This window comes from Scylla paramamosain, chromosome 6 (genome assembly GCF_035594125.1).
Source record: "Scylla paramamosain isolate STU-SP2022 chromosome 6, ASM3559412v1, whole genome shotgun sequence".
Classification (NCBI taxonomy): domain Eukaryota; kingdom Metazoa; phylum Arthropoda; class Malacostraca; order Decapoda; family Portunidae; genus Scylla; species Scylla paramamosain.
Window position 1 is genome coordinate 21169497 of NC_087156.1, and position 27309 is coordinate 21196805.

The 27309-nt window shown below is 36.7% G+C and overlaps 3 protein-coding genes across 12 annotated transcripts in view; 2 read left to right on the forward strand and 1 right to left on the reverse strand.

Annotated features, from left to right (window-relative positions):
• LOC135101385 (regulatory-associated protein of mTOR-like) overlaps positions 1-17228 on the forward strand; it is a 49330-nt gene extending 32102 nt beyond the window's left edge. The window contains exons 17-24 of one of the 2 annotated variants that reach the window (XM_064005302.1): positions 414-489; positions 899-1041; positions 7973-8140; positions 9217-9473; positions 9605-9772; positions 10568-10733; positions 12304-12420; positions 15975-17228. In XM_064005302.1, coding sequence (XP_063861372.1) covers positions 414-489; positions 899-1041; positions 7973-8140; positions 9217-9473; positions 9605-9772; positions 10568-10733; positions 12304-12420; positions 15975-16167 — 1288 coding nt within the window. In that variant the 3' untranslated portion in view covers positions 16168-17228. The remainder of the gene's footprint in view (positions 1-413; positions 490-898; positions 1042-7972; positions 8141-9216; positions 9474-9604; positions 9773-10567; positions 10734-12303; positions 12421-15974) is intronic. The other variant, XM_064005303.1, reaches the window with a different exon arrangement.
• A 5877-nt stretch (positions 17229-23105) lies between these two features.
• Positions 23106-25351, reverse strand: LOC135101387 (zinc finger protein 26-like). The gene is made up of 2 exons (XM_064005309.1): positions 25203-25351; positions 23106-24878 (listed from the first exon to the last, which is right to left on the reverse strand). Exon 2 carries the CDS (start codon positions 24859-24861, stop codon positions 23488-23490), a length of 1374 nt encoding a protein of 457 aa, XP_063861379.1. The 5' UTR covers positions 24862-24878; positions 25203-25351; the 3' UTR covers positions 23106-23487.
• A 1552-nt stretch (positions 25352-26903) lies between these two features.
• Positions 26904-27309, forward strand: part of LOC135101386 (YTH domain-containing protein 1-like) — a 91888-nt gene continuing 91482 nt past the window's right edge. For 8 of the 9 annotated variants that reach the window (XR_010269248.1, XR_010269246.1, XR_010269247.1 and 5 more), the window contains exon 1: positions 26905-27064. Coding sequence is in view for 4 of the 9 variants with exons in the window: in XM_064005304.1 (XP_063861374.1) it covers positions 27037-27064 (28 nt within the window). In the remaining 5 variants the exon portion in view is untranslated. Of the gene's footprint in view, positions 27065-27309 lie in introns of all 9 variants that reach the window. The other variant, XR_010269250.1, reaches the window with a different exon arrangement.

Here is a 27309-nt window from a genome sequence, read left to right on the forward strand (position 1 = left end):
AAACACACACTCATGCAGTTCTAGATGCAGTGGTGCTGCACTGCTGCACCATTGCCTTATGCTAAATGTCAGGACAAAACGCACACACTCACACAATTCTATATGCAGGATTGCCACACTGTTGCACCAGTGTGCCATGCTGGATGTTAGTTTTAGGACATGTGGCCTGAATGAATAAGCATTTTTTGACATTTTCAGTACCTAGAGTTTCATGAGCTTCAAGTTCAGCACTATGCCTTTGGAACAAAGCAAGTGCGAGACTCAAGAGGATAGTATACTTAGGAACTGTGTATATTTACCTCAGAGTGATAAATCTTGATTTTTTTTGTCTTGTGTATGTCAGAAAATTTTGCATTACTGTTGATGATTGTGATGAGAAGAGTATAATAGTCCACTGTACTTCTAAACCTCAGAGGAGAGTCACCACCATCACACCACCACTTGGATCCTGTACCTGTCCGCATACGCTCTAGGAACCACCACAATAATGTAAGTTAAGTATTTGTTGGTAACTAACAAGTTTTTTCACACCTTTTCACATCTTAAGATTTTGTTTTGAGCTACTGTTAGTTTATCAAGAAATACATTAATGAATGATTAATTTAATTAATGATTAATTAATTGATTGATGCCATATATATAACTCCAGACTGAAACACAATACCTTTTGTGAGGGTAACACAAGATGTAGTAAATGATCATTAGGTCTTCATTAGTGAGCTGTACATAATTTTGACAAGCTTAAGCATACTGAGTTGATGTGTGTGTGTGTGCGTGTGTGTGTTAATGCAGGAGGGGCTCTGGTCAAGGGCAACAAAACAAAAACCATCCCTTCCTAGATAGGAACTTAGAAGCTTTGTTAGCGCCTATACGTTGTTTTCTGTAACCCATGTTGCAGAGTGAAGATGGAGAAAGCACCTTCTTAAAACCACTGGTTACAACAGAATTTGTGGAGTGGAGTGCCACATCTTTCATCCTCCCTCGACATAAGTCTTCTGAGCTGAACTCTGCTTCTTCTCCACTTCATTCCTTTTCCTGCAGGTGAGCAGAAGGAAGACAGTTAAGTATTCATGCTGATGACAAATACTTTTCTTCTTCCTGTCCTGGCTTCTTTCTTTTATAAAAAGAAAAGGATATCCAAGAGTATGTACATAAAACCTCTGAACAAAAACAAATCCAAACTCAAATTTTTCCAAATCCAAATGTCATGCAAATATATCTGAACACAAATCTACCAACTCGGCATAATTAGCACCTGAGCTACCTTGCCCTCAGTTTCTCATTAATACATGAACACACACACACATGCCTCATGCGTCTTCTTCTTTCCCTCCTTTATTTCAACCAGATGGCACCACTGCTATCACAACTATTTCTAAAGCTGAACTCTTCGCTCAAACCTTTGGTAAAAACTCTACCTTGGATGATTCTGGGCTTGTTCCTCCCCCTCCTCCACCCTCTGACTACTTCATGCTACCTATTAAAATTCTTCACAACAATGTTTTCCATGCCCTCGCTGGCCTAAACCCTCGGAAGGCTTATGGACCTGATGGGGTCCCTCCTATTGTTCTCCGAAACTGTGCCTCCATGCTTGCACCTTGCCTACTCAAACTCTTTCAGCTCAGTCTATCAACATCTACCTTTCCTTCTTGCTGGAAGTTTGCCTACATTCAGCCTGTTCCTAAAAAGGGTGACCATTCTAATCCCTCAAACTACTGTCCTGTTGCTTTAATTTCCTGCCTATCTAAAGTTTTTGAATCTACAGTAAAATCCCTCTTATCCGGCATCAGCGGGACCGCTGACATGCCGGATACTTGAATATTGCCGGATACTTGAATAGAAGTGAAATTATGTCCACAATCACCACCCTACACTCACTCATCTTACCATAACAAAGATCAGCTGATCGCCGTGCCGCGCGTCGCCACCCACGCAGGCACCTGCTAAATCACGCCCTTTCTCTTGCAGCATTGGGCCTGTAATTGTGACTCCTGATCTTTTCAAGCTGAACCACTCGTATAACACTTTGTCCATCATTTCACCACGATGATACTGCGGTGTGTGACGATTTTCCGCTGCCTTTGCGGTGTCGGTGGCTTTCACGTAATCCCGCAACTTTTTCATTTGGGATTTAATGTCATAAATAGTTGATGAGCCCACACCATATTCCGCCATTAGTTGCTGTCTGCTTTCACCTCTCTCTAATCGTCGACAAATGTCTACCTTCTGCTTAAGTGTAAGCACAGCACGCTTCCTCTTTTCTACAACTTTAGGCATGATGAAGGCATCAGGCGATAAACAGTGCACACGCGGGACTGAGTCACTGAGTAAACACAGTGCAGTGGGCCGCGGGTGGCGCGAAGCAGTGCGCTCTGGTGGCGAGGGGACAAAGTATGCCTCGCGCGGGAATTTTAATCGATTTTATGAGTACACATTGATTTTTTTATTGATTTTAAGGCTTGGGGAAAAATGTGCCGGATACTTGAAGCTGCCGGATACTCGAATGCCGGATGAGAGGGATTTTACTGTATCCTCAACAGGAAGTTCTTAAACATCTATCACTTCACAACCTTCTATCTGATCGCCAGTATGGGTTCCGTCAAGGCTGCTCTACTGGTGATCTGGCTTTCCTTACTGAGTCCTGGTCATCCTCTTGTAGAGATTTTGGTGAAACTTTTTCTGTTGCCTTGGACATATCAAAAGCTTTTGATAGAGTCTGGCACAAAGCTTTGATTTCCAAACTACCCTCCTACGGCTTCTATCCTTCTCAGTGTAACTTCATCTCAAGTTTCCTTTCTGACCATTCTATTGCTGCTGTGGTAGACGGTCACTGTTCTTCTCCTAAATCTATTAACAGTGGTGTTCCTCAGGGTTCTGTCCTGTCACTCACTCTCTTCTTATTATTCATTAATGATCTTCTAAACCAAACCTTGTCCTATCCACTCCTACGCTGATGATACCACCCTGCACTTTTCCACGTCTTTTCATAAATGTCCAACCCTTCAGGAAGTAAACATTTCACGCGGGAAAGCCACAGAACGCTTGACTTCTGATTCTTTCTAAAATTTTCTGATTGGGGCAGAGCAAACTTGGTAGTGTTCAATGCCTCAAAAAATCAATTCCTCCATCTATCAACTTGACACAACCTTCCAGACAACTATCCCCTCTTCTTCAATGACACTCAACTGTCCCCCTCTTCTACACTGAACATCCTCGGTCTGTCCTTTATTTATAATCTGAACTGGAAACTTCACATCTCCTTTCTAGCTAAAACAGCTTCTATGAAGTTAGGTGTTCTGAGATGTCTCCGCCAGTTTTTCTCACCCCCCCCAGCTGCTAACTCTGTACAAGGGCCTTATTCGTCCATGTATGGAGTATGCTTCACATATCTGGGGGGGTTCCACTCATACTGCTCTTCTAGACAGAGTGGAATCAAAAGCTTTTTGTCTCATCAACTCCTCCCCTCTAACTGACTGTCTTCAGCCTCTCTCTCATTGCCGCAATGTTGCATCTCTAGCTGTCTTCTACCACTATTTTTATGCTAACTGCTCTTCTGATCTTGCTAACTGCATGCCTCCCCTCCTCCTGCGACCTCGCTGCACAAGACTTTCTTCTTTCTCTCACCCCTATTCTGTCCACCTCTGTAATGCAAGAGTTAAACAGTATTCTCAATCACTCATCCCTTTTTCTGGTAAACTCTGGAACTCCCTGCCTGCTTCTGTATTTCCACCTTCCTATGACTTGAATTCCTTCAAGAGGAAGGTTTCAAGACACTTATCCTTCAGTTTTTGACTACTGCTTTGGACCCTTTTATGGGACTGGCATTTCAGTGGGCATTTTTATTTCTATTGGATTTTTGTTGCCCTTGGCCAGTGTCCCTCCTACATTAAAAAAAAAAAAAATGTACACACTGTCCCATTATGTAACCCTGTCTCATCCTCAATAAGAGAGCTGCTTTCGTTGGCTGAGAGATATCAGACATTGAAGCTCTTTTCTCTCCAGCTACCATCATCACAAATGAGGTAATGTCAGTTTACTCTAAGATAGGACTGCATCCTAGGCTTAGTCCCGCCTGCTACTCTTTTGCCTATATGTGTGGGATTACTGGTTTGGGGAAATGGGGGGAATGGCATACACAGGAGTCCATTTGATAACTAAAAGAGGTGGATAGGCAGCTTTTTGTGAACTTACTCATCCCTCCCATTCTCCCCCCCCCCCCCCTCTCTCTCTCTCTCTCTCTCTCTCTCTCTCTCTCTCTCTCTCTCTCTCTCTCTCTCTCTCTCTCTCTCTCTCTCTCTCTCTCTCTCTCTCTCTCTCTCTCTCTCTCTCTCTCTCTCTCTCTCTCTCTCTCTCTCTCTCTCTCTCTCTCTCTCTCTCTCAAGGCTTATAATATACACAATTTATATTGTCATTCAACATTCTCTTTCAAGACAGTATTTGTAATATCTATTTAAAATGTGTTGTCATCCATGTGATAAGTCTAAGGACAGGATAGGATCAGGCCTAATGATCTCAACATGTCTTCCACTGACTTACCCTTAGTGGATTCGTAGGGGATGAAATTCAGACACACACACACACACACACACACACACACACACACACACACACACACACACACACACACACACACACACACAGACACACATTAGGAAGAGACATAGAAAAGATAAAAGTGGGGGAGAAGTGTTAATATTGATGAAGAAGGATATCTTTGTTGAAGAAGTGGAATATGGTGATGGGATAGCAGAAGTTTTGGGTATTGTAGTTAAAGATGGCTAAAAGAAAAAGAGAAAGATTATTGTCACATATATACCACCCAAGACAAATGCATGGAAAACAAATGAGCATAAGACAATGCAAGAAGTATGGAAATGTTTGGAAAATATGATAAAAAAAATAAATAAATAAGGTGTTGCTTATGGATGACTTTAATTACAAGAATGTAAATTGGGAGGAGTTGGAACTAGGGAGGGTGCAAATTTGTGGAGTGAAGAGATATTGCAATTAGCAATGATGAATACTTTGGAGCAGTGAGTAGAAGAAGCTACAAGGTACAGAGAAGAGCATACTTCAATGCTTAACCTAGTGTTCACCAGAAAGCCTGAATCCAGACCAAATATGATGTATTTGCCCTCATTAGGAAAAGTGATCATGTTGTAATAGGTTAAATTAGAAGGGATAAAAGCAAAGGATTGGAAAAAACAATACAGAAATGGCAGACTAAACTATGCAAAGGCAAATTTTAAAGAACTTAACAAATTTCATGGAAGTATACAGTGGGACAGTTGTTGACAGGCAAGGATGTGCAGACAAAATATGAAGCACTATTAGATAAGTACAATGAGGGAGTATTTAAATTTGTACCGAAATACAAAGTGAAAATGAGCAGGCATAGCTGGTATAATGCCAGATGTGTGAAGGCCAAAAAGGACAAGGACAGGGCATGGAAGAAGGTGAATAAGCAGTAGAGTGAAGGAAATAGAGAAGAAAATGAAAAAGCAGGAAATTATTATCTTAGGATAAAAAGAGAAGAAAGGAACTTTGAAAAGGATATAGTCAACAAATGTAAGGAGGAACCAAAATCTTTTCTAAAGATACATAAATGGTAAGGTGAAACATAGAAACAGTATTGTTAACTTAAAAAGAGGCAGAAGGACATGTGTAGATGATGAGGAGATGAGCGAGATTATGAATAAGAGTTTTAAATCTTTATTTAAAAAGGAAGCAGATTTTGTAGTGCCTACAGGTTGAGTGTGAAATGAAGGGTTAAATGATATTAAGGTGGAAAAGTATGAAATCTATAAGCTGTTGAGTGATTTAGATAATAGAAAAACAATGGGACCTGATGGTGTGTCAGGGTGGGTATTGAAAGAATGTAGAGACCAACTGGTGGAGCCGATCTGGAATGTGGTAATTAATTCATTGAAAGAAGGAAGAGTACCTAAAGAATAGAAAAGAACCAATGTAATGCCTTTCTATAAAGGAGGTGATAAAATAGAGCCAATAAACTACAGGTCAGTGTCATTAACTAGCATCATAAATAAACTCTGCAAAATTGTAATAAAAAAACAAATGGGTGCAGTTTTTGGAAGAAAATTAGGTGATTACAGATCAACAATTTGGATTTTGACAAAAAAGGTCATGTGTTACAAATTTGCTGAGCTTCTATACTAGTGATAAATGTGGTGCAAGAAAGAGATGGATGGTGGATGCTTTATATCTGGATATAAAAAAGCATTTGACAGGGTTGGGTTCCACACATGAGCCTACTGTGGAAATTGGAAAATGTAGGAGGATTAAAAGGCAAAATATTAAGTTGGATGCAAGACAATTTGAAGGACAGATAAATGAGGACAATAATCAGAGATAAAACTTAGAGCTGTAGTGAGGTAACAAGTGGAGTACCACAAGGATCTGTATTAACACCGATTATGTTTCAGATTTATATAAATGATATGCAGAAAGAATTAAATAGCTACATTAATATGTTTGCTGATGATACGAAGTTGCTAAGAGTTATAAAGACCAGGAGGATTGTAAGGAGCTATAGAGGAATTTGGATAAAATTTATTCTTGGAGTCTAAAGTGGAAACTTGAATTTAATCCCCCAAAAAATGTTATGTGATGGAGATAGGAAAAAGTACAAGGAGGCCTACATGGAACTATAAAATGGGTGAAGATACGATAATGAAAAGTAATGGAGAAAAGGATATGGGGGTAATTAGCTAGGACACACTTTCACCAGAGAAACATATAAGAAAGATTTTTAACTCCACATATAGGATGTTATGTAATACTGGAGTGGCTTTTACCTAAATGGACATTGATATGATGAAAAAAAAAAAAAAAACAATTACAACCATGATACTCCCCAAGTTGGAGTATACTGCAGTCATATGGTCTCCACACAGCAAGAAGAATATAAGGAAACTGGAAAGAATAATGAGGACAACAATAAAGATGGTGCCAGAATTGAAGGAAAAGACTTATGAAGAGTGACTGGAAGAAATGAGATTGATAACACTGGAAGAGAGAAAAGAAAGGGGAGACTTGATAAGAATGTACAAAATACTAAACTGTATGGAAAAGGTAGACAGAAAAGTTTTGGAGATGCATATAGATGAGGGAAAAGATGTATATGAGAATATACAAAAAAGATTAAGAAGAGTAAATGTCTCAGTGACATCAAGAAATATAGTATCCCATACTGAAGCATTGATCTCTGGAATGATTTTAGTGAGGAGGTGGTTACAGCTGTCAGTGTGAGCAAATTTAAATTGGGTGACTGCAGATATGGAGACAGGACAAATTAGCTTTAGCTTGGACCCTGTACAATACAACTGAGTAAATGCACACACATGTAGTTTTGTAGAGAGAAACAACATAGTATTTTTTGTAGTGCATTACATTATTATTATTATTATTTTTATTTATTTATTTATTTTTTATTTATTTATTTATTTATTTATTTATTTTTGTCATTATTATTATGTACAGTAAGAGCCCCAACATAAGTGAGATGTAATAATGTGCACCCTATTGTCTCATCAGACTGCCTTACAGTTGCCAGTGCTAAATGTCAATTGTGTTTATCCCAAAGTGCTGTTGACACCAGTGTGTGTTATCTTGTAAAGACAACTGGTGTGGTAAGGAACACACAGATGTAATTTTTGTTTGTGTTATCAATATATGTTTATTTTTGTGGTAAGAATGCCACATTTTTAAGCAGCAAGATCTAGATCCTCTTTCTTCAATATTTTTTATTTATATTTTATTTTATTTTATATATTTATTTTTTATTTATTTATTTATTTATTTATTTATTTATTTATTTATTTATTTTTATTTTTATTTTTATTTTTTCTTCTTCCATAAAATATTGTGCTATAGGAATCCCAGTGATTGTTGATGAATGATATCCTTATATATTACAAAGCTTGGTAAATAGAAACATGGATCTCTTACTCAGCAGATCCTCCAATTCCCGACTGTTGGGAGAATGTGAGGAGCGACGAAGTGTTGGCACCAACAAACTTGATGATCAGGTGTTTGTACATCGAAACCCAGGACCTCCAGCTGTACTCCTTTTCCACCCCATTGAACCTCTTCTTACTGTGGCAGACAAGACCAATGTGACGTGAGTGGAGTATTTTTGTTGTTAGATTTAATGGATTCACCTTGCTTGTTTGGTTAGTAATTCTACACAGTTTTCTGCAAGCACCCAGATAATTACTACATTGAAACAACTCCTTAGCACCTTAATCTACAGAGCTGTGGTACAGAAATAAGAAAGGAACTTTGGTTATAGTATTCAGGTAAATTACTAAAAACTGTAAGTGGTGAAGTAATATTATAATTCCAGGACAGGCAAATTGGTGAGATAAGAAACAAATTAGCATAAGTGAGAAAATCAAGTTGTTATGAATTATTGTAAGTAAATGGTAATTGAATGTGGATTAAAAGGGAATTGCATAAGTTACAAATACTGTACTATTTTTGTTTATCCTAAAGTTATAATAGCATGAAAAGTCTTTAGTAAAAGTAGTACATAAAAAATATTGTAATGAGTCAGTGGGTTAAATAATGCTTAGAGGGAAATAGTATGCAGTATCTCTGAATTCTGAAAGTTGTAGTATAAAGTAACATAATATGCCTGGTCATTTAAAATACACATTTTAAAGACCATTAATTGAAAAAAACTAGACCTATATCTGTGTTTTGATTTTTTTTCTTGGGTACTTACATCTGTAGGAGATGGTCATCTGTATAACAAGGAAGTTTTATTTGATTTGAAGGAAAATATAAAAAATGATAAGATGGTATTTTTTAAATAATACAGTAGAGGGTGAAAGTGTCAGGAAGTGAAATATGGTCTCAGGGTTTAGCCTGTATATCATAGTAAGTTTCCCTTTTAGCCCATATCATAGGCCTATTCTAAATCTAAATTGTCCCATTCTCTATAATATGAGTGTGTAATTCACATTGATCTCAATAACAGCATATATCAGGTGTTGGAGAATTTAAAGTTTTCATTATACACTTGTCATACTTCATTAGGTTTGGTTTCCATGAAGAAATGGAGCTATAAATAAAGAGGCATTAAAATCAGTGATCCTTATTTAAGGGGTGTAATTCTTTACCTGTAAAAATTGCTTTACAGGTAAGACTTTTTATATATTTGAACTGTGAACTGATGACACGTTGGTGTGACAGGGTGTGGGATGTGGAACGCAGCCACCGAGTCACTCACTGGACCAATAACAATGGAGGCTCCAGCTGCATTTCCTCCTTAGCTGTGCTGAACCCTGGTACATCGCACACCTGTGTTGCTACAGGGTGTGATGATGGCAGTGTGCGAGTATGGCAAGGGGTATTCCAGGAACAAACTTCATCTTCAAGCCCCCAGGAAACTGCACCATCTCTTCTTACCTCCTATCAAGCATCCACAGATGTCAATCCTGCTACCAGGAGTAAGATATATATTGTCTTTTGTGTCAGTAACTGTATTTATAATAATCTTCATAATATGTTTGATTAATAAGACAATATCCCTCTTTATTTTTACTATGAATGCTTAATTACTAATGTCTGTCATTTCCAGGTGTAGGGTTATTAATGAGCTGGGAACAGGACACAGCAACAATGGTAGTGGGTGGAGATTCTCGCACCATCAGACTATGGGATTTGAAGGCTGAGCGTCGTATCTCAGAACTGCCCACAGGAGGAGACTCTTCCTCCATTGTGACAGCTCTCCACTCCCACCAAGCAGGTGTGTTGAACACTTAATTGTGGATATTTTCAACACCAGCTGGTATGTTTGATCCATGACTGTATTTGCACAGTTAGTCATGTCATAAGTGTATAGTTACTACTTTAGTAATTACTATTGTTAGACTGGCAACCCTGAGGTTTTATTCTGAATTTTGAACACAGAAGGTTTGACCCATTGGATAAATAATGCCTGCTTCCTACATCTCGAAAATGCAGTGCTGCCAGATCAGAACTCTGGCTTAGGTATTAAAAATTAACCTCCCCTCCTCCTTTTTTTTTTTTTTTTTTTCTATTCTATAAACTCTTCCCAAACCATCCTTGGAGTCTCTTGGACACAAAATGAACATTCTCAGCAATGTCAAGGCTGCCTTTATATCTGCTAGCAGCTTTCAAGAAGGGGTTCAAATTGACATATTTTCTGAGTAAGGAACTTATGCCTGAAACTTTCATAAAACCTTTAGGACACCCTGAACTCAGAATGACTAATGCCAGCAAATTTACCTCAGGTTTTCCATCCAGCAGCAGCTCCTAAATTTATCAGATTTTCAAATTAACTTTTACTTAGAGACATGAACATAAGGCTGAAATACTGCCAAATATCTTCCCTAGTTCCTTAGGAACTTGGAGTGACTATTGCTGGACAATTTATGTCTGGATTTTGTTCTGAATTAAGAGCATAAAGTTGAAATAATGTTATGAACTTTTATAGAGAGCCATTAAATTCTAATTTTCATCTTTCATACTTGTCAAATCTGTATTATGTAAATTAATTTTCCTTTTTTGTTTTTGTTAGGCCCATGGGTAGTGACAGGTTTCTCAGATGGATATGTGCGAGTATTGGACAGACGTCTTTCCAGCAACAAGACTGTGGTAAGACAGTGGCGAGAACACACTTCATGGGTGATCAGTGCTCACCTCCTTAATGCATCACAGGCCACCACTAAGATCATAACAGGAGTGTAAGTTTTTCTCTTTTCTCATTTTATTTATTTATTATTTCTATATAAATAAAGTATAACAATAGTTTATTTTGGAAAAAAATATATAAGAAATTCTAAATAATTACAGTGCAGGAAATGCTTTAGAAGTAGTTAGGATCCTTCAGCAGTGGTTGGTATGAGAAATACCAGTGTACTGCCATTTCTCTTACAGTAAACTGAAATATCTATGAGAAAAGGTTGGCACATTCCTAACTATGCAAACTTTCAAACTAAACCATCCTGAATATAGTGGTATAACCAGTGTTGATAAAAGCATTATGTAAGTTATGCAGGGGATTATTTCTGTAAGCATTTCAGATCCTCCTTGAAAACAATGTCTCATTATGACACACACAGACTGGCTGCTGTTTGCTGATGCAGTACTTTTTTTTTTCACCTATTCTGTCTTTGTAACTCAAAGATCTATGGACATGGTAACATTGCTGCTGACTAATACTCTCATTCACTGACTGGTATAATGTATTCTCATGTTCTGAAACTCATGGCAGATATGCTTTATTCCTACTAAACAAGATGAGAATACATAGATCATTCATTAATGAGAGTATAAGTCATTGGCTGTCTTTTTTTTATCTTAAACATACAAAATTGCTATGACAGTTGGTGATACAGAGTTATGGCATGATGGATATATCATTTATTCACATTGTGTTGATCATAGAAGTCTTGTCTTTATTTTGGTACTGTTTTATGTGATTATGGGTCTCATACTTTCCTGTCTAGGTTCATTTAAGGACCTCTATATTAGAAGGCTCACTCATCCCATCTTACCAAAATCATGTGGGTGTGGCTGAGTATTTCTTCTCTGTGTGTTGGGATGAGAGTCATCAGAAGTTAAATATTATATTATGAACTGCAAACAAAGTAATCTTCCTAGATGGATAAACATCACATCAGAAAGGCTGCTTGTCCCTCTCATCTTCTTCCACAGATGCTGTGGTGATGGTTACATCTTTGTTTTGATCTTGAATGAGGTCACAACTTTCCATCTTTGCTCTTCCTGAGAAAGGATTCCCTCACAATCCTTCCATAGATACTTTAATTTGACAAGACTTCCACAGGAGATCTGCCTCTAGTTTGCTTGAGTCACTTCATATTATTTGAAATTCCAGATATTAGACACATGTCAATTATTGTATCATTCTAATTGTTTCCATTTCATAGTAAATGCATTTTGTCCTCCCTGAGTGCCTCTGTCTTTGATACAGATAATAAATAGTAGGATATGCTAGGAATATATTGTCCCAGTAGTCCTATAAAGAACAGCCACTATTCATAGAACTTAGAGTATGCCCCTCATTTGTATTAATCTGCAGTACATCCAAGGTCATATTTATTCTTAATGTCATATTCAACAAACTATATTTGTCTTTAAAAAACCAGTCTCAGAATATACAATGTTTACTTATGGATCTTCTTTAAAATTTTTAAAAATAATCATCCCATCACCAGTCTTTCTTTCATTTTTTAAATCTAAAATTTAATTATATCATGCATAACTGCATCATACCTTCTGTTGGGCCTGCAGGGTATCAGGTGAGGTGCGCCTGTGGGACATGAGACAAGCTAACTCTGTTCAAGTATGTGCACCTCACCATGAAATGACAGCAATGGCCACCCATGCTAATGCTCATCTCTTTGCCACGTAAGTATATTAGACAGCTTCTCGTAGTTTTATTGTTGATAGTCATTGAGAATCTATCTTTTTCCATTCCAAGGTCCATGGTCCAAGATAGATTTTTATTTAGTCTTCAGGAATGTAGGTGTGTGTGTGTGTGTGTGTGTGTGTGTGTGTGTGTGTGTGTGTGTGTGTGTGTGTGTGTGTGTGTGGTGGGGAGGGAGGAGTCCCATTCTGTGCTGACAGATTAATAGGTATATTGTAAAAATTAGGATGAGGACAGTTATTAGTGCTTAGCTATTGATATGTGACAACTACCATTGTTACCATCATCAACCACTGTAAATCCACTACATGTCAGAGGTCTTCTTCATCCTTCTCCCATCATTACTATTGGCTGCCGGTCTATTCCTGATCATCTGAACAAAACTTCTTATCTCATCTCTCCATTTGGTTTTCTCTACATCTTAACTTCTTTTACCATTCATAGGTTGCTCTTCCATTCCTCTATAATTTGCTCACTGCTTTATTACTGGACACAAACCTGCAGCAATGTATTGCATTTTCAGATGAGGCATGAGGATTGCCTGCATTGTTCAGTATGGCACACTGACTCTTACAGAATTGTCCTTAATGGATCTCCTATGATCCTAATACTCATGTCACTGAATTGTATCCACATTTTCAGTGATTGAGCTCATGGAAGATTATCCTAAACTCTTGTTATCTCTCATTGATATTCTGCTGCTTTTGAACCGTATGTGCTACTTCAAATATCTTGCATGACTCATTGCTTCTTTGCCATATACATGCTGAATCATGTCAAAGGTCTCTATTACAAATGTGCTGAGTTTGACACAGAATGCGATGTTTGCTTTTTAGTCTGTCCACATGGTCCAAGAAACACCCATAGTACAGCTCACAGATTTCATAAAATGATGCCAGTAGGTAGACAGACAACTGTTCCTGCTCAGCCACACAGCACAATGATTCCCATACTACCCTCTGTTGGCATGCTACGGAACTAATCTTGGAACTTATTTTTGATACCACCTCATATTCTCTCTCTCTCTCTCTCTCTCTCTCTCTCTCTCTCTCTCTCTCTCTCTCTCTCTCTCTCTCTCTCTCTCTCTCTCTCTCTCTCTCTCTCTCTCTCTCTCTCTCTCTCTCTCTCTCTCTCTCTCTCTCTCTCTCTCTCTCTCTCTCTTATTCATGAATCCCCAGAGTATATCTTACTTTTTATCAAATACTTTTTTGCACACTTGTCTCAGCAAACATTTGGCCCATGCAATCCTTTCCCCTTTCTAAAATCACAGTATTTTTCTTACATTATTCCTCTGTACTTTCTTTAGCTTTGTTTTAACACTTTACCTTATATTTTACCTACAACACTCAAAAGACATAACCTTACAATCATCACATTCATACTTCTCACCCTTATCCATATACACACATAATATGCACATACATGCACTCAACAATAGTTGCTCTACCATTTGTAAAACAAATGATTGCAAAAGACATCCATACCTGCAGCTCTTCTAATTTTGATCCCTCCACTGTCTTTTGTACTTTGTCTTTCATGATCAGTGACTCATTTCCGTTAGCAAAGAGGAACAATATATAGAATTTGTGCTGGCAAATAAATTAATCACATTTTTTTTATTCATGGCTAGGAATGAATTCCTTTGTTGTGTGAAATCTGTTTGCTGATTTGTTGCCAACAGTGATGCCTTGGCAACACTGTGTGACAGGACAGCTGTGCTCAGCTGCTTTGTGAGGCCTGCAAGGCAGGATTTTGGTTAGCATATTCTTTTGTGCCTTACCATATCTTTTTCATTTGGTGCATGACACCAGTGTGTATGTGTAGCTGTTAGGGTGACTACCAAGAACATAACAGCTGTGGTTGCCTTATACAAGGCAGGCATTCCAATCAAGCAGATATCGGCTCAGACAGGTGTGAGCATGCACGTTTGTCAGAAAGTGATGGAGGTAATTTGTTTAGCAGGGAGTGTAGGACATGCTTGCACCCCATCTCCAGCCTGGCAGGCCCAAATTAATATCAGCCAGAGCCCAAAAAGAGATTGCACTGCCTTGCCTTGCACTTTATTGGCCCTTGCAATCCCTTTTTGGGTCCTTGCAGATATTAATTTGGGCCTGCCAGGCTGGAGGCAGGCCATCACTGTCATTATTTGTAAATAAACATGGTGGCACAATTTGTAATGTTGTGAGAACTTATAAGAGTACAGAGCTGCTGCAGACACAGGCATGCTTACTATGTACTGAATAGATATATTTGTAATCTATTACCATGAATACATGTGTAAAATCATATTTGCAATTTATAATATTTTATTTCTTATTATTCTAAATAAATTTGAGAAACCTTTTTGTAAGATGTTTGGAGTTCATTAATGGTATCAGGAGGCCTACCACAGCACTGAAACTACCACATGTCAGAAGCCCAAGCCTGTCCAAAGCCTGACCTTCAGCAAGGCACAGGGCAATTTTCTTGTTTGGTGTAGTCTTATATACAAGAAAATATGTTTAGTATTTTTATAATTTTCTTTCTAGCAACAACATGATATTCCTATAATGATAATAGAAAAGAAAATATTGTAAAAAAAAATTAAGTGACACCTTCCACGATTGTCTTATTGGCAAAGGACAGAGTATGACTGACTGATAACTTAGAGGTACTTTAAAAAGGAAGTCTTTGCTACGAACCACTTAGCTTCCTTTAATTACTATACCTGGAAAGGAAATGTCTATATATGGATTTTCCTACAATTAAGAAAAAAGTGATGAACACTGGTTGGTTGCTTCTTCTCATCACCTCTGTTATTACCAATGTCACATAGGCTACCAACATAGCATTATCACTGCCAACAACAAAAATATGAAAAGATGTGGTGCGGGGCAGAGGGGATAATGCACAAGCGAGTTTACCGTATGACCGAGGGCTATGACATGCGGTTTTGAGCCACAGCAGTGGAGCATGGGAAGTGTGTGTGTGTGTGTGTGTGTGTGTGTGTGTGTGTGTGTGTGTGTGTGTGTATGTGTGTGTGTGTGTGTGTGTGTATGTGTGTGTGTGTGTGTTTACTTAGTTGTATTTACCTGGTTGCAATTTACAGGGCCTGAGCTTTGCTCATGTGGTCCTATCTCCATATCTACACTTGTCCAGTTTTTTCTTGAAGTTGTTGCTGATATTACATCCTCACAGAGCTTGTTTCAAACTTATATATTTCTCAGTGAGAAATTATATGTTACTCAAGCATCTTTCTTTTCTTAGTTTTTAATGCTTATATATTTCTCAGTGAGAAATTATATGTTACTCAAGCATTTTTCTTTTCTTAGTTTTTAATGCTTCCTCATGTGTGTGTGTGTGTGTGTGTGTGTGTGTGTGTGTGCACACATGTGTGATGTGGTGAGCAACAGGTGATGTGAATTTGTGGTTGGCAGCAATCCATGTAAAAGTAAAACTGAAAACATGGTTAACAAGGGATGACTATAAACTTGTTCCATTATAAGTAACTTATGTGTTGAATGTCTGTGTGATATAGCTCTATACTTTGCTGCAGGGGATCTGTGGAGCAGGTCATTGGTGTGCATCATGCCAGTGGCTCCTGCGTCAACACCATTAAATACCACGAGGGATTCATGGGCACCCGCATTGCTCCAGTGTCATGTCTGGCCTTCCACCCCCGCCGTGTTCTTCTGGCAGCTGGCACCACTGATACATATATCACTGTATATGGTCTGTCACACAGATAGTAGCCTCAAGGATGTTTCACTTTTTTTTTTTTTTTCTTTTTTTTTTTTTTTTTTGTGTGTGTGGGGGGGGTAGGTAGGTATGGAACTTACAATGAGACAAAAAATTTTGCTGTATTCCTTGCTTATTTCTAAGCTCCCCTTCAGTTTTGTGCTTTTTAAATATTGCAGTTTTAGATGCCACTGTCAGGTAGTAGAGATTTTGTTGTGGTGTCTTAAGGAGGTGTATATTGCTGCTGTTATTTCACCATTACTTTAAAGACTATATTGTAGTGTTATTCAATTGTTATTTTAAAGACTAGTGATAATGAGGTTATTGTGGAAGAGTCTTGCACAACCAAGCTAAATGGCTGCTATGATAAATATTATTGTTGCAGTATATAGTAATTTTAGAAACATTAAAGGTAAGTAAATACATTATAAGAATCAATTACAAAAGTGGGGTCATTTTGAGTTGGAATGTCACGTAAATTATACAGCAGTTATACAAATAATCAAATGAAAGCCTGCACTAACAGTCATAAAGACGAGTCACCAAACTATGGTTAAAAGAGAATACTGTCTGATGTATGTAAAAAGAAAATTACTCCTCTTTGGAAATCTAAAAATTTTCAGTGGGACACAAAAACCTCAAGTCTCTCTCTCTCTCTCTCTCTCTCTCTCTCTCTCTCTCTCTCTCTCTCTCTCTCTCTCTCTCTCTCTCTCTCTCTCTCTCTCTCTCTCTCTCTCTCTCTCGTAATTTGTAAAATATTTAATTAATAATTTAGTTTGTGGGCTAATTTGGTCTTTTCATATTCTTGCTAAATCAGTTTTATTACTTTTGTGTGTCTCTTATCCTGTAATATATTTAAGATAACGTGTTTGGAGGGAGATTGAGAAAATTGTGTCATGATACCTTACTCTTTAAATGTTATAGATGTTGGCAGAAGCATTTTTTAGTGTTAATGTTGCTGTCAATAGTGTTTCAGGGAGGCAGATCAAGACTAATATTTGAAAATACTATACTATGATTGTTAATGCCTGATGATATATAGTTCTAAATACAATGTGAATTATGTATAGCACCAGGAATGTTTTTTTGATATTGTAGAACTTGCATATTTTATTTTATTTTATTTATTTATTTTTATTATTATTATTATTTTTTTTTATATAAAATATAGTTGTGTATGTGTGTGTGTGTGTGTGTGTGTGTGTGTGTGTGTGTGTGTGTGTGTGTGTGTGTGTGTGTGTGTGTGTGTGTGTGTGATGTTAACATTTTGTGAGTATTTGTGAGAGGTAAAGTTTTGTTAAATATTAAGATCTCCATCTCAGTACAGAATTATGCACCTTTTGAGACTAGCAATACTACATGGCTCACATTGGAATTGCAAGTATTGAAATCTTGAGAGCTGATGGTTGATGTGCATGAATCAGTATCAAAAATCTTAATTCTTTTAAAACACCATCTTTCCTAATTATATATATATATATATATATATATATATATATATATATATATATATATATATATATATATATATATATATATATATATATATATATATATATATATATATATATATATATATATATATATATATATATATATATATATATATATATATATATATGTGTGTGTGTGTGTGTGTGTGTGTGTGTGTGTGTAATATATATATATATATATATATATATATATATATATATATATATATATATATATATATATATATATATATATAGTAGACTAGCATGATCTAATTTTCAATTGAGATTCATGTTGTAGTTGAATAGGTAGCCATAATAATATAAGTTGGATTTAAGAAAATCTTGAAGTGATCTTGAAGTGCCTGAGTTGAGAGTTATGTCTTGCTTGATAGTGAGATTGGAGATAATTTTGTGAAGTTACTGAAAGAAAAATGTATGAAGGACTGTATGATTAGAATTGAAAGAACTGCATACCATAGCCATTCCACAGTAACAGAGAATGCTACAGGTTATATCCACTTTAGAATATGATGGTTGCTGCAGATTCAGATGTGAATTAGAAAATGTTGTTTCCAAAATGTGGCCTAGCAAGAGAAACATAAAAAATACAAATTAATGGCTTTGACAGATTTAAGGGGAAAGTTACAAATAATTTTAAGGACTCAGTCTGTTTAATTAGTCTCACATCTCCTAGTCATAGTTACCAGAATTGCCATTGTCTGTATTATAAAACATAGACATATTATGTAATTATGAAATTCTGTAAATACTTCATTCCTGAGAAATATTTCATCAGGATTAATTGTTATTCATAAAACAACATAAGTTAACTGATTGTATAATGGCATTTGAAAAAGCTATAATAATATATATATATATATATATATATATATATATATATATATATATATATATATATATATATATATATATATATATATATATATGAAAAGTTGTACACCTACTTAATAACATTCACTGAATTGGATATATTTACTTAGGTGAAAGAAAATCTTACCATACAATGATTATTCAATGTTTTCATCTTATCAATAACTGTCCTGTAAAGCCACTGTGTTCTTTATTGTTTTAGAGATTGACATATTTAATGAAGATTCTGGTGATAGTTGTAGCTTTGACCAAGGGACATGTGACATATTGCTTGAAACTGACTGGAAGGTAGGATACAGTGTATGAGTTTTGTCGCATTTGGTCACTGAGCACAAGGGAATTGTGCATATTAACAACTTGATATATTTTGATTCTCATTAATTCAGGGATAAATTCACATGGTTTTCTTTTAATCTCTCTCTCTCTCTCTCTCTCTCTCTCTCTCTCTCTCTCTCTCTCTCTCTCTCTCTCTCTCTCTCTCTCTCTCCTATAAAATTTGCAAGTTGTAAAAAATAATTGAGCTTATATAAGAGGATATGTAATCAGGATTTTAATATAAATGTTTTACCAAACCATAAATTAATCTAAAAGCTTCCTTATGTTGAGTTCTGTATTGTTGCATTGCTGCACCATGATGTTTACAATTGGTAATAATGTTAGATCATATCTGTGAAAGAAATCCTAAACTATATATCCTCTTACCTCCAGAAATAATTTGGTCAGTGAACAATGGGAAAATAATTTCTCTTATATTGAAAGCAACAATAATGATAATCATAATAATAATAATAATAATAATAATAATAATAATAATGATAATGATAATAATAATAATATTATTATTATTATTATTATTATTATTATTATTACTATTATTATTATTATTATTATTATTATTATTATTATTGTTATTATTATTATTACTAGAGGAACAAGACCTGGCTGTAAAACACTGCTGTCAAGTTAGAAGAATATTGCTACTGTATTTCCTGTATGTTTGTAAAAAAAAAAAAGTGACTGAAAGGAAGCAAGAAGTCTAGGGATCCTCAGCTTTATTCATTTATTTATTTATTCATTTATTATTATTTATTACTTTATTTATTTATTCATTTATTTATTTTTTTTTATGATGAGACAAGGCATTATGTAGATATCTTACCTCAGCCCTATATATCCTGCCAGTTATAGACATAGATTGTTATTGTTGTTGTTGTTATTATTATTATTATTATTATTATTATTATTATTATTATTATTATTACTATTATTATTATTATTATTATTATTATTATTATTATTATTATTATTATTATTATGTTTGATTTTTATGATAATGTCAACTCTAAGATTATTTTTTTGTTTTTGTCATTATTTCACTATCATTCTTCTGAAATATCAAGATAATTTGGGCATTGTCTCTCAAAAGGAATCCTTGCCTGTGGTGTTTGCCAAACTTTGCACTAGGAAAATTTTACAATTACAGCCTATGTAAAAAAAAGACAGACCTTGCTCTTAACCAACTACCCTCTCTCTCTCTCTCTCTCTCTCTCTCTCTCTCTCTCTCTCTCTCTCTCTCTCTCTCTCTCTCTCTCTCTCTCTCTCTCTCTCTCTCTCTCTCCATATAAAATCTGGATTTATTTATTTATTTTTTTTCTAGTGAAGTAATAGCATTATTTTAGGATTGACTTTGCTCACATTGGTGACATTTACTGTATGGACAACTTTTGAGGGATCAATTATAGGTCCTGTACTTGCCTTATAAAGTCATTATTATCACCAAAGAATATACATTTATAACACTGTATAGCATTGTTAGAAAATCAAATACTATAAATGAATTAAATCTAGAGATAAGAAATAGTTCACATGAAGTGATAAGGTGTTGGTACAAGTTTTAACAGAGAAGAGGTCAGGTGAATTCCCATGAGGGACAGCACCCAAATGATCTCGGGATTTTAGAAGGCCCATGGATGTATTGTTATGCTCTGATGTCATTAATTTTTTCTTCACTTGATATTTGTAATTTACTGCAACTATCATGGATATCTTGTACTCTGAGTCATTTAAAAACCTGTGACATTTCCAAAGCTCATTTGTGACCTCAACCAATGCAAAATCTTTCTGTATGTGCAATATGATATGATGGACAGTGGCTGGAAAAGACTAAAGAGAAAGTCCCAGTTTCTTACTGCTCATCATGTGTGTCCATAACTCTTGTAAATTGGAAAATACCTGGAAATCAACAAAATGTTATTTATTTACCTGCATTGAAATAAGTCTGTCACCTACAATTAGTGGATCTGTGTGTTCAGAAAAAGATAAATTGACAAATTTACTTCTGTGGTGCTTTTCTCCTTGGGATCCCCTCAAGGAGATGGCCTAAGCATAAGCATCCCTACAAACTTTGGTTTTTAACCCATTATATACTGTTATCTTGATGAATATGATTGATATAAAAGGATATCCCTGTTCATACATTCCTCCACAAAAGATAAACTTTTTTCTCTTCCCCATATAGAAACTTTCTTTTGTTGGCAATTTTGATGGACTATTATTGGTATTTCTATAAAAGTTAGCTTTTTATGATTTACAGAGTCTTTTTATACAGTTGGCACCAAAAAAAAAAAAAAAAATCTCAGTGTGCGTGTTTACGGGCCATTCAACTACTTTGACACAGTTGAATGCAGCACCATATGACCACATTGTTGCCTTTTTAAATCAATCACTAAAAATCAGGCTGCATGGGAGAATGGAACAATGACAATATCCGATCTGGAAACTTAAGACAGACAGTGGCCTTGGGTACACTCACACTTGAAAGGTTTAAGTATAGATATGACAGTTGAGTGATAAGGGCTAAGGAGAGGATTTTCATGGATGCATTTCAGAGTTGACTTCTGCAAGTTACTGTTACATATCTTTCCATATCACCCACTGGTGGCTACTATATGCCCATTACTGGTGATGCAATAGCGTCTGTGGTTACCTCGTGCCAAGACATAAAGACATTTAAGAAACAGTTAGTACTAATGGAGGTAGAGAGAGAATTGTACCAGTGCATCAAGAGGTTCAGAGATGGTGGCCACACCATCTATGCCATGGCAAAAAGTGATGCCTGGGTTAGGAAAGAAAGTTGCTCAATGAATCTTGAACATTACAAAAGGAGAAATAGAATGTAATCCTCACCTAACAGCAAAGGAAATAAAAAAAAAAAAAGAATTTGTGTTCTTGGTGGTGGGTCTTTGAAAATTTTGTCACGATTGTGGTTACATGACTCACACCTCTAAACCTCTTGATCCACTGGCACACCGTTCTCTCTCATTATTTATTTCCTTAAGTTTCCTAAATTTTTTTTTTTATTTACTCTGTCTTTTACCTATTCACCTTGCTTTCTCTTCTACATAGTCATTCATTGTATAGTCCTGTCAATAATTTACTTTTTGCCACTTACTACCTCTTGATTTGCTTCCTGCCACTCACCTCTTCCTTTATTCCTTTCACTTCCTCTTTCATCTTATCATCCTCTACATCAGCATTTCTTAATCTTCTCCAATCTCAGCAGCCATTACATGTAAATTACCACAAAGCTTAGTGACACAGTTCCAACCCATGTCCCAAAGTGTGGAATGTTAGTTCAATTCTGGCGCAATTTCCATCACCATGCTAAAGTGCATTAACGCAATTGAAAATTAGGTTAAATTTTATCACATAAAAAGTACACTTGATAAAAAGTATCCTTGCAATACTCTTACATTTTTTGCAAGGAACACTAACATTGTACCATCATGTATGCAACACTTCCCAGCATCCCATAAAATTTATTCCATCACTTCCAGGGGCACCCAAGGAACACTGTTCTGCATTGAAAATGTCATTATTTGCCACCATGTGTGTGTGTGTGTGTTTACCTAGTTGTATTGTACAGGGCACAAGCCAAACCTCATCCTATATCCATATCATATTTATCCAGTTTCTCTTTAAATATATGTACACTGCCATAACCACCTCTTCCTTCAAATAATTCCAGATTTCAATAGTTCGATACCAGCAGCTGCATTCCTTTGTCACTCGAACATCACTCTTCTTCATTTTCTTCCCACGCCCCGTCATACGTCTCTCTCCCAACTTCATCTGTGGTATCGTCATTTCTATTCTTTCTATATTATTCATTGATTTGTACATTGTCATCAGGTCTCTTTCTTCTCTCTTGTAGTGTTGGTAATCCTATCCCCAAGTCTTTCTTCATAGCTTGTCTCAATTCTGGTATGTCATCAGGTCTCTTTGTTCTCTCTTGTAGTGTTGGTAATCCTATCTCCAAGTCTTTCTTCATAGCTTGTCTCAATTCTGGTACCATCTTTGTCGCTATCCTCTGTATTCTAATGTGTGTTGACACCAGTTACTTGCTGCATTCAAAAATAAGCAAATAGGTAAAATTATCCTCAATTGTAAAACAGGAGTGTTACTCGAGTTTCCATTTATATATAGTATTTCACTATGGCTGGAAATAAATTTGGGACATTTACCTAAGCATCTCACGAAATCCCAAGTCCTTATTGTATTTTATAATCTCAGTCTTAATTAAATTTATCATCATTATTCATTTATTTTTTTATTTACAATATGTCTGGATTTACCCACAATTAACACAATATGAAATAATGTAAGTAAATTTAAGTGTATTCTACACTTTCTAACTTTAAAAAAAAGTTTTTAGCATAGAAGTGTTACAAAATAATAAAAGATACCTCTCCAGATTGGCTCAATGATAATCTCTAGGCATCTATTTTGCTGCTCTGTTATACTGATAATGAGACTGGTTTTCTCTTCTGTGGCAAAAATTTCTGGTGATGAGTATAATCATACCGACATTATTCCGAGTACATCACTGAATAGATATAACTTTAACATCTTTTTTTCATGAATAAATCCAAATCTTACATGCTACTTTCAAGTAATCCTTAAGTGTTATTCCTTTCCTTGCGTAACTGTTCTCTTCCTCTCACATTGCTGTACAGCATATTGGGACTGAGGTACGCTTGGTGTGATGGCTGTCCAGGGAAGGACATTTTTCTCCACTGGCTGAGAAGCTAGATACTTCAGCATTGCCTGAGTAGCATGCACACCTGCACCACCTCCAGAAGAATTCGGCTGACCACATGATGATACTTGAGAGGCTACCTGAGTTTTGTGCAATTCCCAGGTGTTGGACTGGTGGGAGGGTAGGGGCTGGCTAGCCTTTCGTTTTGAGGCTGGCAAAGTAAAGTTTTCAGGAGTAACAAGGGTTTGTGATGTCATGTGGAGAGCAGTCGATGTAGCGGTTGAGGTAGGAACGTGAATAACTGGGGCGAAAAGAGTAGGTTGACGATGACTGCGCACATGGGCCATTAAGGGGTCAAAGCTAGAAAATGAGGCGTCACACACGGTGCAACAATAGACAGGTCTTGCATGAAGCACCATGTGGCAGTCTAGGTTGAAACTATACGTGAACTTTTGTCCACACACCCCACAATAATACAATGCCCACCCACCTTCTCCCCCGCCGTCGCCCTCACCCCCACTGGAGATGCCAATGCGGAATACCGTTGGGTCGAGCAAAGCTGCCTTAACATGGAGCTCAAGGAGATGGAACTCAAGGTTCATCACACTAATGAAGGCGCCACCGCACAACACGCATTCACAGTAGTCATCCACGTCCACCGTGCGGGAATCACCGTGCAAGTGTTGATGAGCATTACGGCCATGACAAGTGATGAAAACTTGCTGACAATAAAGACAGTGGGCACCATGCTGACCGTGAGCAGCGTTATGAGCAATGCGACTGGTGATCGTTATGAGCACAGCACCACAACGTGGGCATATCGAACCAAGATCTATTCCGTTCCTTGGAGAACTTTTTCCCAATGATATGTCGTTTAATTCAATCGGTTCATCCTCATCAGACAGATCTAGTGAACCACAGTAACTAGACTGGGCTTCACTGTCCTCCTGAAAGTTCCTTTGATGCCGAGCCTCATCGGGCTGTAGATGACTGACGGGCTGCGAGTATGGATAGCGCCGTGTTGCTGCAGTCTGACTTCGGGTCACCATTCTTGAGGGTCTGGAAGGACATTTAGTATTCTTTTTCTCTCCGCCTTCCTGGCTTCCATCGTCGTCTCTTGAGGATTCTGAATTGTGGCCGGTGCAGGCTATAGTGCACAGTGTGGTTGCTGGTGTCAGAGAATCCGGCGAAGTGGCTGCAGTCGAGACAGGACTTAAGGTGGCATCCTGATCGATCAGCAATGCTGGGAAGTCCAGGTGTTCTCTGGGTTCTGGCATGATGTCCGAGTGATTATCCTCCATATTTATCGGAAAGATGCCTGCCAATGGTAAAATAAATAAATAGATAAATAAAATAAATAAATAAATAAAAATCTAACTAAAATAGGTAAATAATAACAATAATAATAATAATAATAATAATAATAATAATAATAATAATAAATAACTAGCACTTCAATTATACGACACTGAACACTGCACAATATCACGCCATTGAAAAAATAAATAAAATAAAAAATAGGATAGGATTCTGACCAAAGCAGTCCTTGTAACAGGACATTAATCTGATCTAGGATTTCTTGTTGAAAAGCTTTACGAAATATAACAATGCATTTATAAGGAAAATAATAGCAGCAACTTACCAGCCACCTTTCTCCTGCCGAACTATAGTTTAGACTAGGACTCGAGGAAGTTCGGAGCTTCGACTTCATCTCCAACTCATCTTTTTATATCAGCCGTGAAACTTGCCAGTTACGTCAGGCAGTAAGCCGCAAGTCACATGTGCTGACATCTAGAAATTAAAAGAGGAACCAAGATGAATAAACAACTAATCCCTTTTTTCTATCATATTCTGTCGACTGTTTCATTTTTCATAGAAAATATCGTGTAGTTATACCTAATAAGAGGATAAATTAAGGAGTCCTTGTTATTAAAAATATTCTACTTCATGAATGGATGAATAACTCCATAAATTTTGGAGAAAAATCTCAGTAGATGGCAAACTTCATAAAAGCTGTTTTTAGCAAGAGACGAAATGTCGTTTCCAGTTTAGATTATTTGTAAAGGACAGAGAATGTTCAGTGTGGAAGAGGGCGGGACGGTTGAGTTTTATTGAAAAAGAGGGGACAGTTATTTGGAAAGTTTCGAGTTAACTGAATTGCGTTTTTAAGGAGTTGAACAACACGAAATTTGCTGTCCCTATTTTTTTTTTTTTTTTTTTTTTTTTTTTTTAGAAAGATTAGAGGAGTTATGTGGCTTAAACTGAGTTTCATGCGTGAGTTGTTTTATTCCTGAAGGGTTGCACGTTCACGAAAAGACGCTGAAAAATGTATAGGTGCTATCATCAGATTGGACAATAAGTTTGACTCTGAAGATCATTTATGAATAATAAAAAGTGGGTGACAGAACAAAACCCTGAGGAACACTGGACAGTGACCGTCTACCATAACAGCAACAGAACGGTCAAAAATAAATTCGAGATGAAGTTAGAGAGAAGGATAGAAGCTAGCTGCTGGAGGGTAGTTTGAAAATTAAAGCTTTGTGCTATTGATATGTCTAAGCCAACAGTGAAAGCTTCACACAAAATCCTAAGAGAATGACTAATATTCAGTAAGGAAGGCCAGAAAGATCACCAGTAGAGCGACAAGAAACATACCTGTGATCACATATTAAGGTTGTGATGTGGTAGATGTTTATGAATCTTTCTGTTCAAAAACTCATAAAGGCAGGAAATTACAACAACAGGACGGTAGTTTAAAGGGTTAAGAGAGTGTATCAGTAGAGATTGACGAATCTGGTGATCTCTCCTTCTGTTGGTATCTCAATCGCGGCCCCCAGCTCCGTGTAAGCGTGCTCATGCGTGCACCTACTTGGGAACTATTACTGTAAAACAGTAAATTTAATTTTGGCTGTCTGCTGACGAGTACTTTACAATTATAACAAACGAGCATTTCAATAAAGAGCCCAGAGAATTCCTTACATATAAAAGGGTAAGGTCTCGTGCAAAGATTGTAAGTGAAACCAATAAACAAAATATACTACAATAAATCAATCTCATTTGTGCTCTATTATTACATTTTAGATATACTTAAAAATACTTTTTAAATCTTTGGAAGTTCGCTAAGAGGAAAGTTATGATTACATCTTGAACTCTTTTCTTTTCTTTACCTTCTCTCTCTCATGTCGACGGAGACAATTTAGTAGACTCATCTCAAAAAAGACTATCCACTTTATTAACAAAACTAACAAGATATCTTACTCAAAATCAGAAATCCGTGTGGGATAAAGATCAGTGTTGGCGCTCAAGATCGATCTGGCAGGGACAACAAAAACGCGGCTTATAAATCTCGTCAAAAGCGAGATCACGCGAGAGTAGGTGCGGGTCTGTGTAGTGCTTGGTTGTGGTGTGACAGCAACTCTTGTTTTTTTTTTCGACTTGTTTCCGAGTGCTGGGAGATTACCAAAGATCAGACGACGATGAGTGAAGATAACACCGAGATGAAGGGTAAGCCATGGGATGTGTGTGATGCCTGGGAGGCAGGAGCCGCGGCTTGACCCGGGGAGGCAGGGCGGTGAGCAGCGGGGCCTCTATTCGCCATTGGACACAGACACATACTCGCTAGTAAATTCACTAATTCCTACATTTTTCTCGGTTTGGGATTATGATTATTAACTTCGCCTTATCGAGTTTGATGACAGCTCTGCTGTGGTAATGTTTTTAAGGAGTGAGTAGTAAGACAGTAAGGGTTA

Excerpts from the sequence above, each read along its gene's own strand:
- LOC135101387 (XM_064005309.1), bottom strand. The coding sequence starts at position 24,861 with ATGGAGGATAATCACTCGGACATCATGCCAGAACCCAGAGAACACCTG.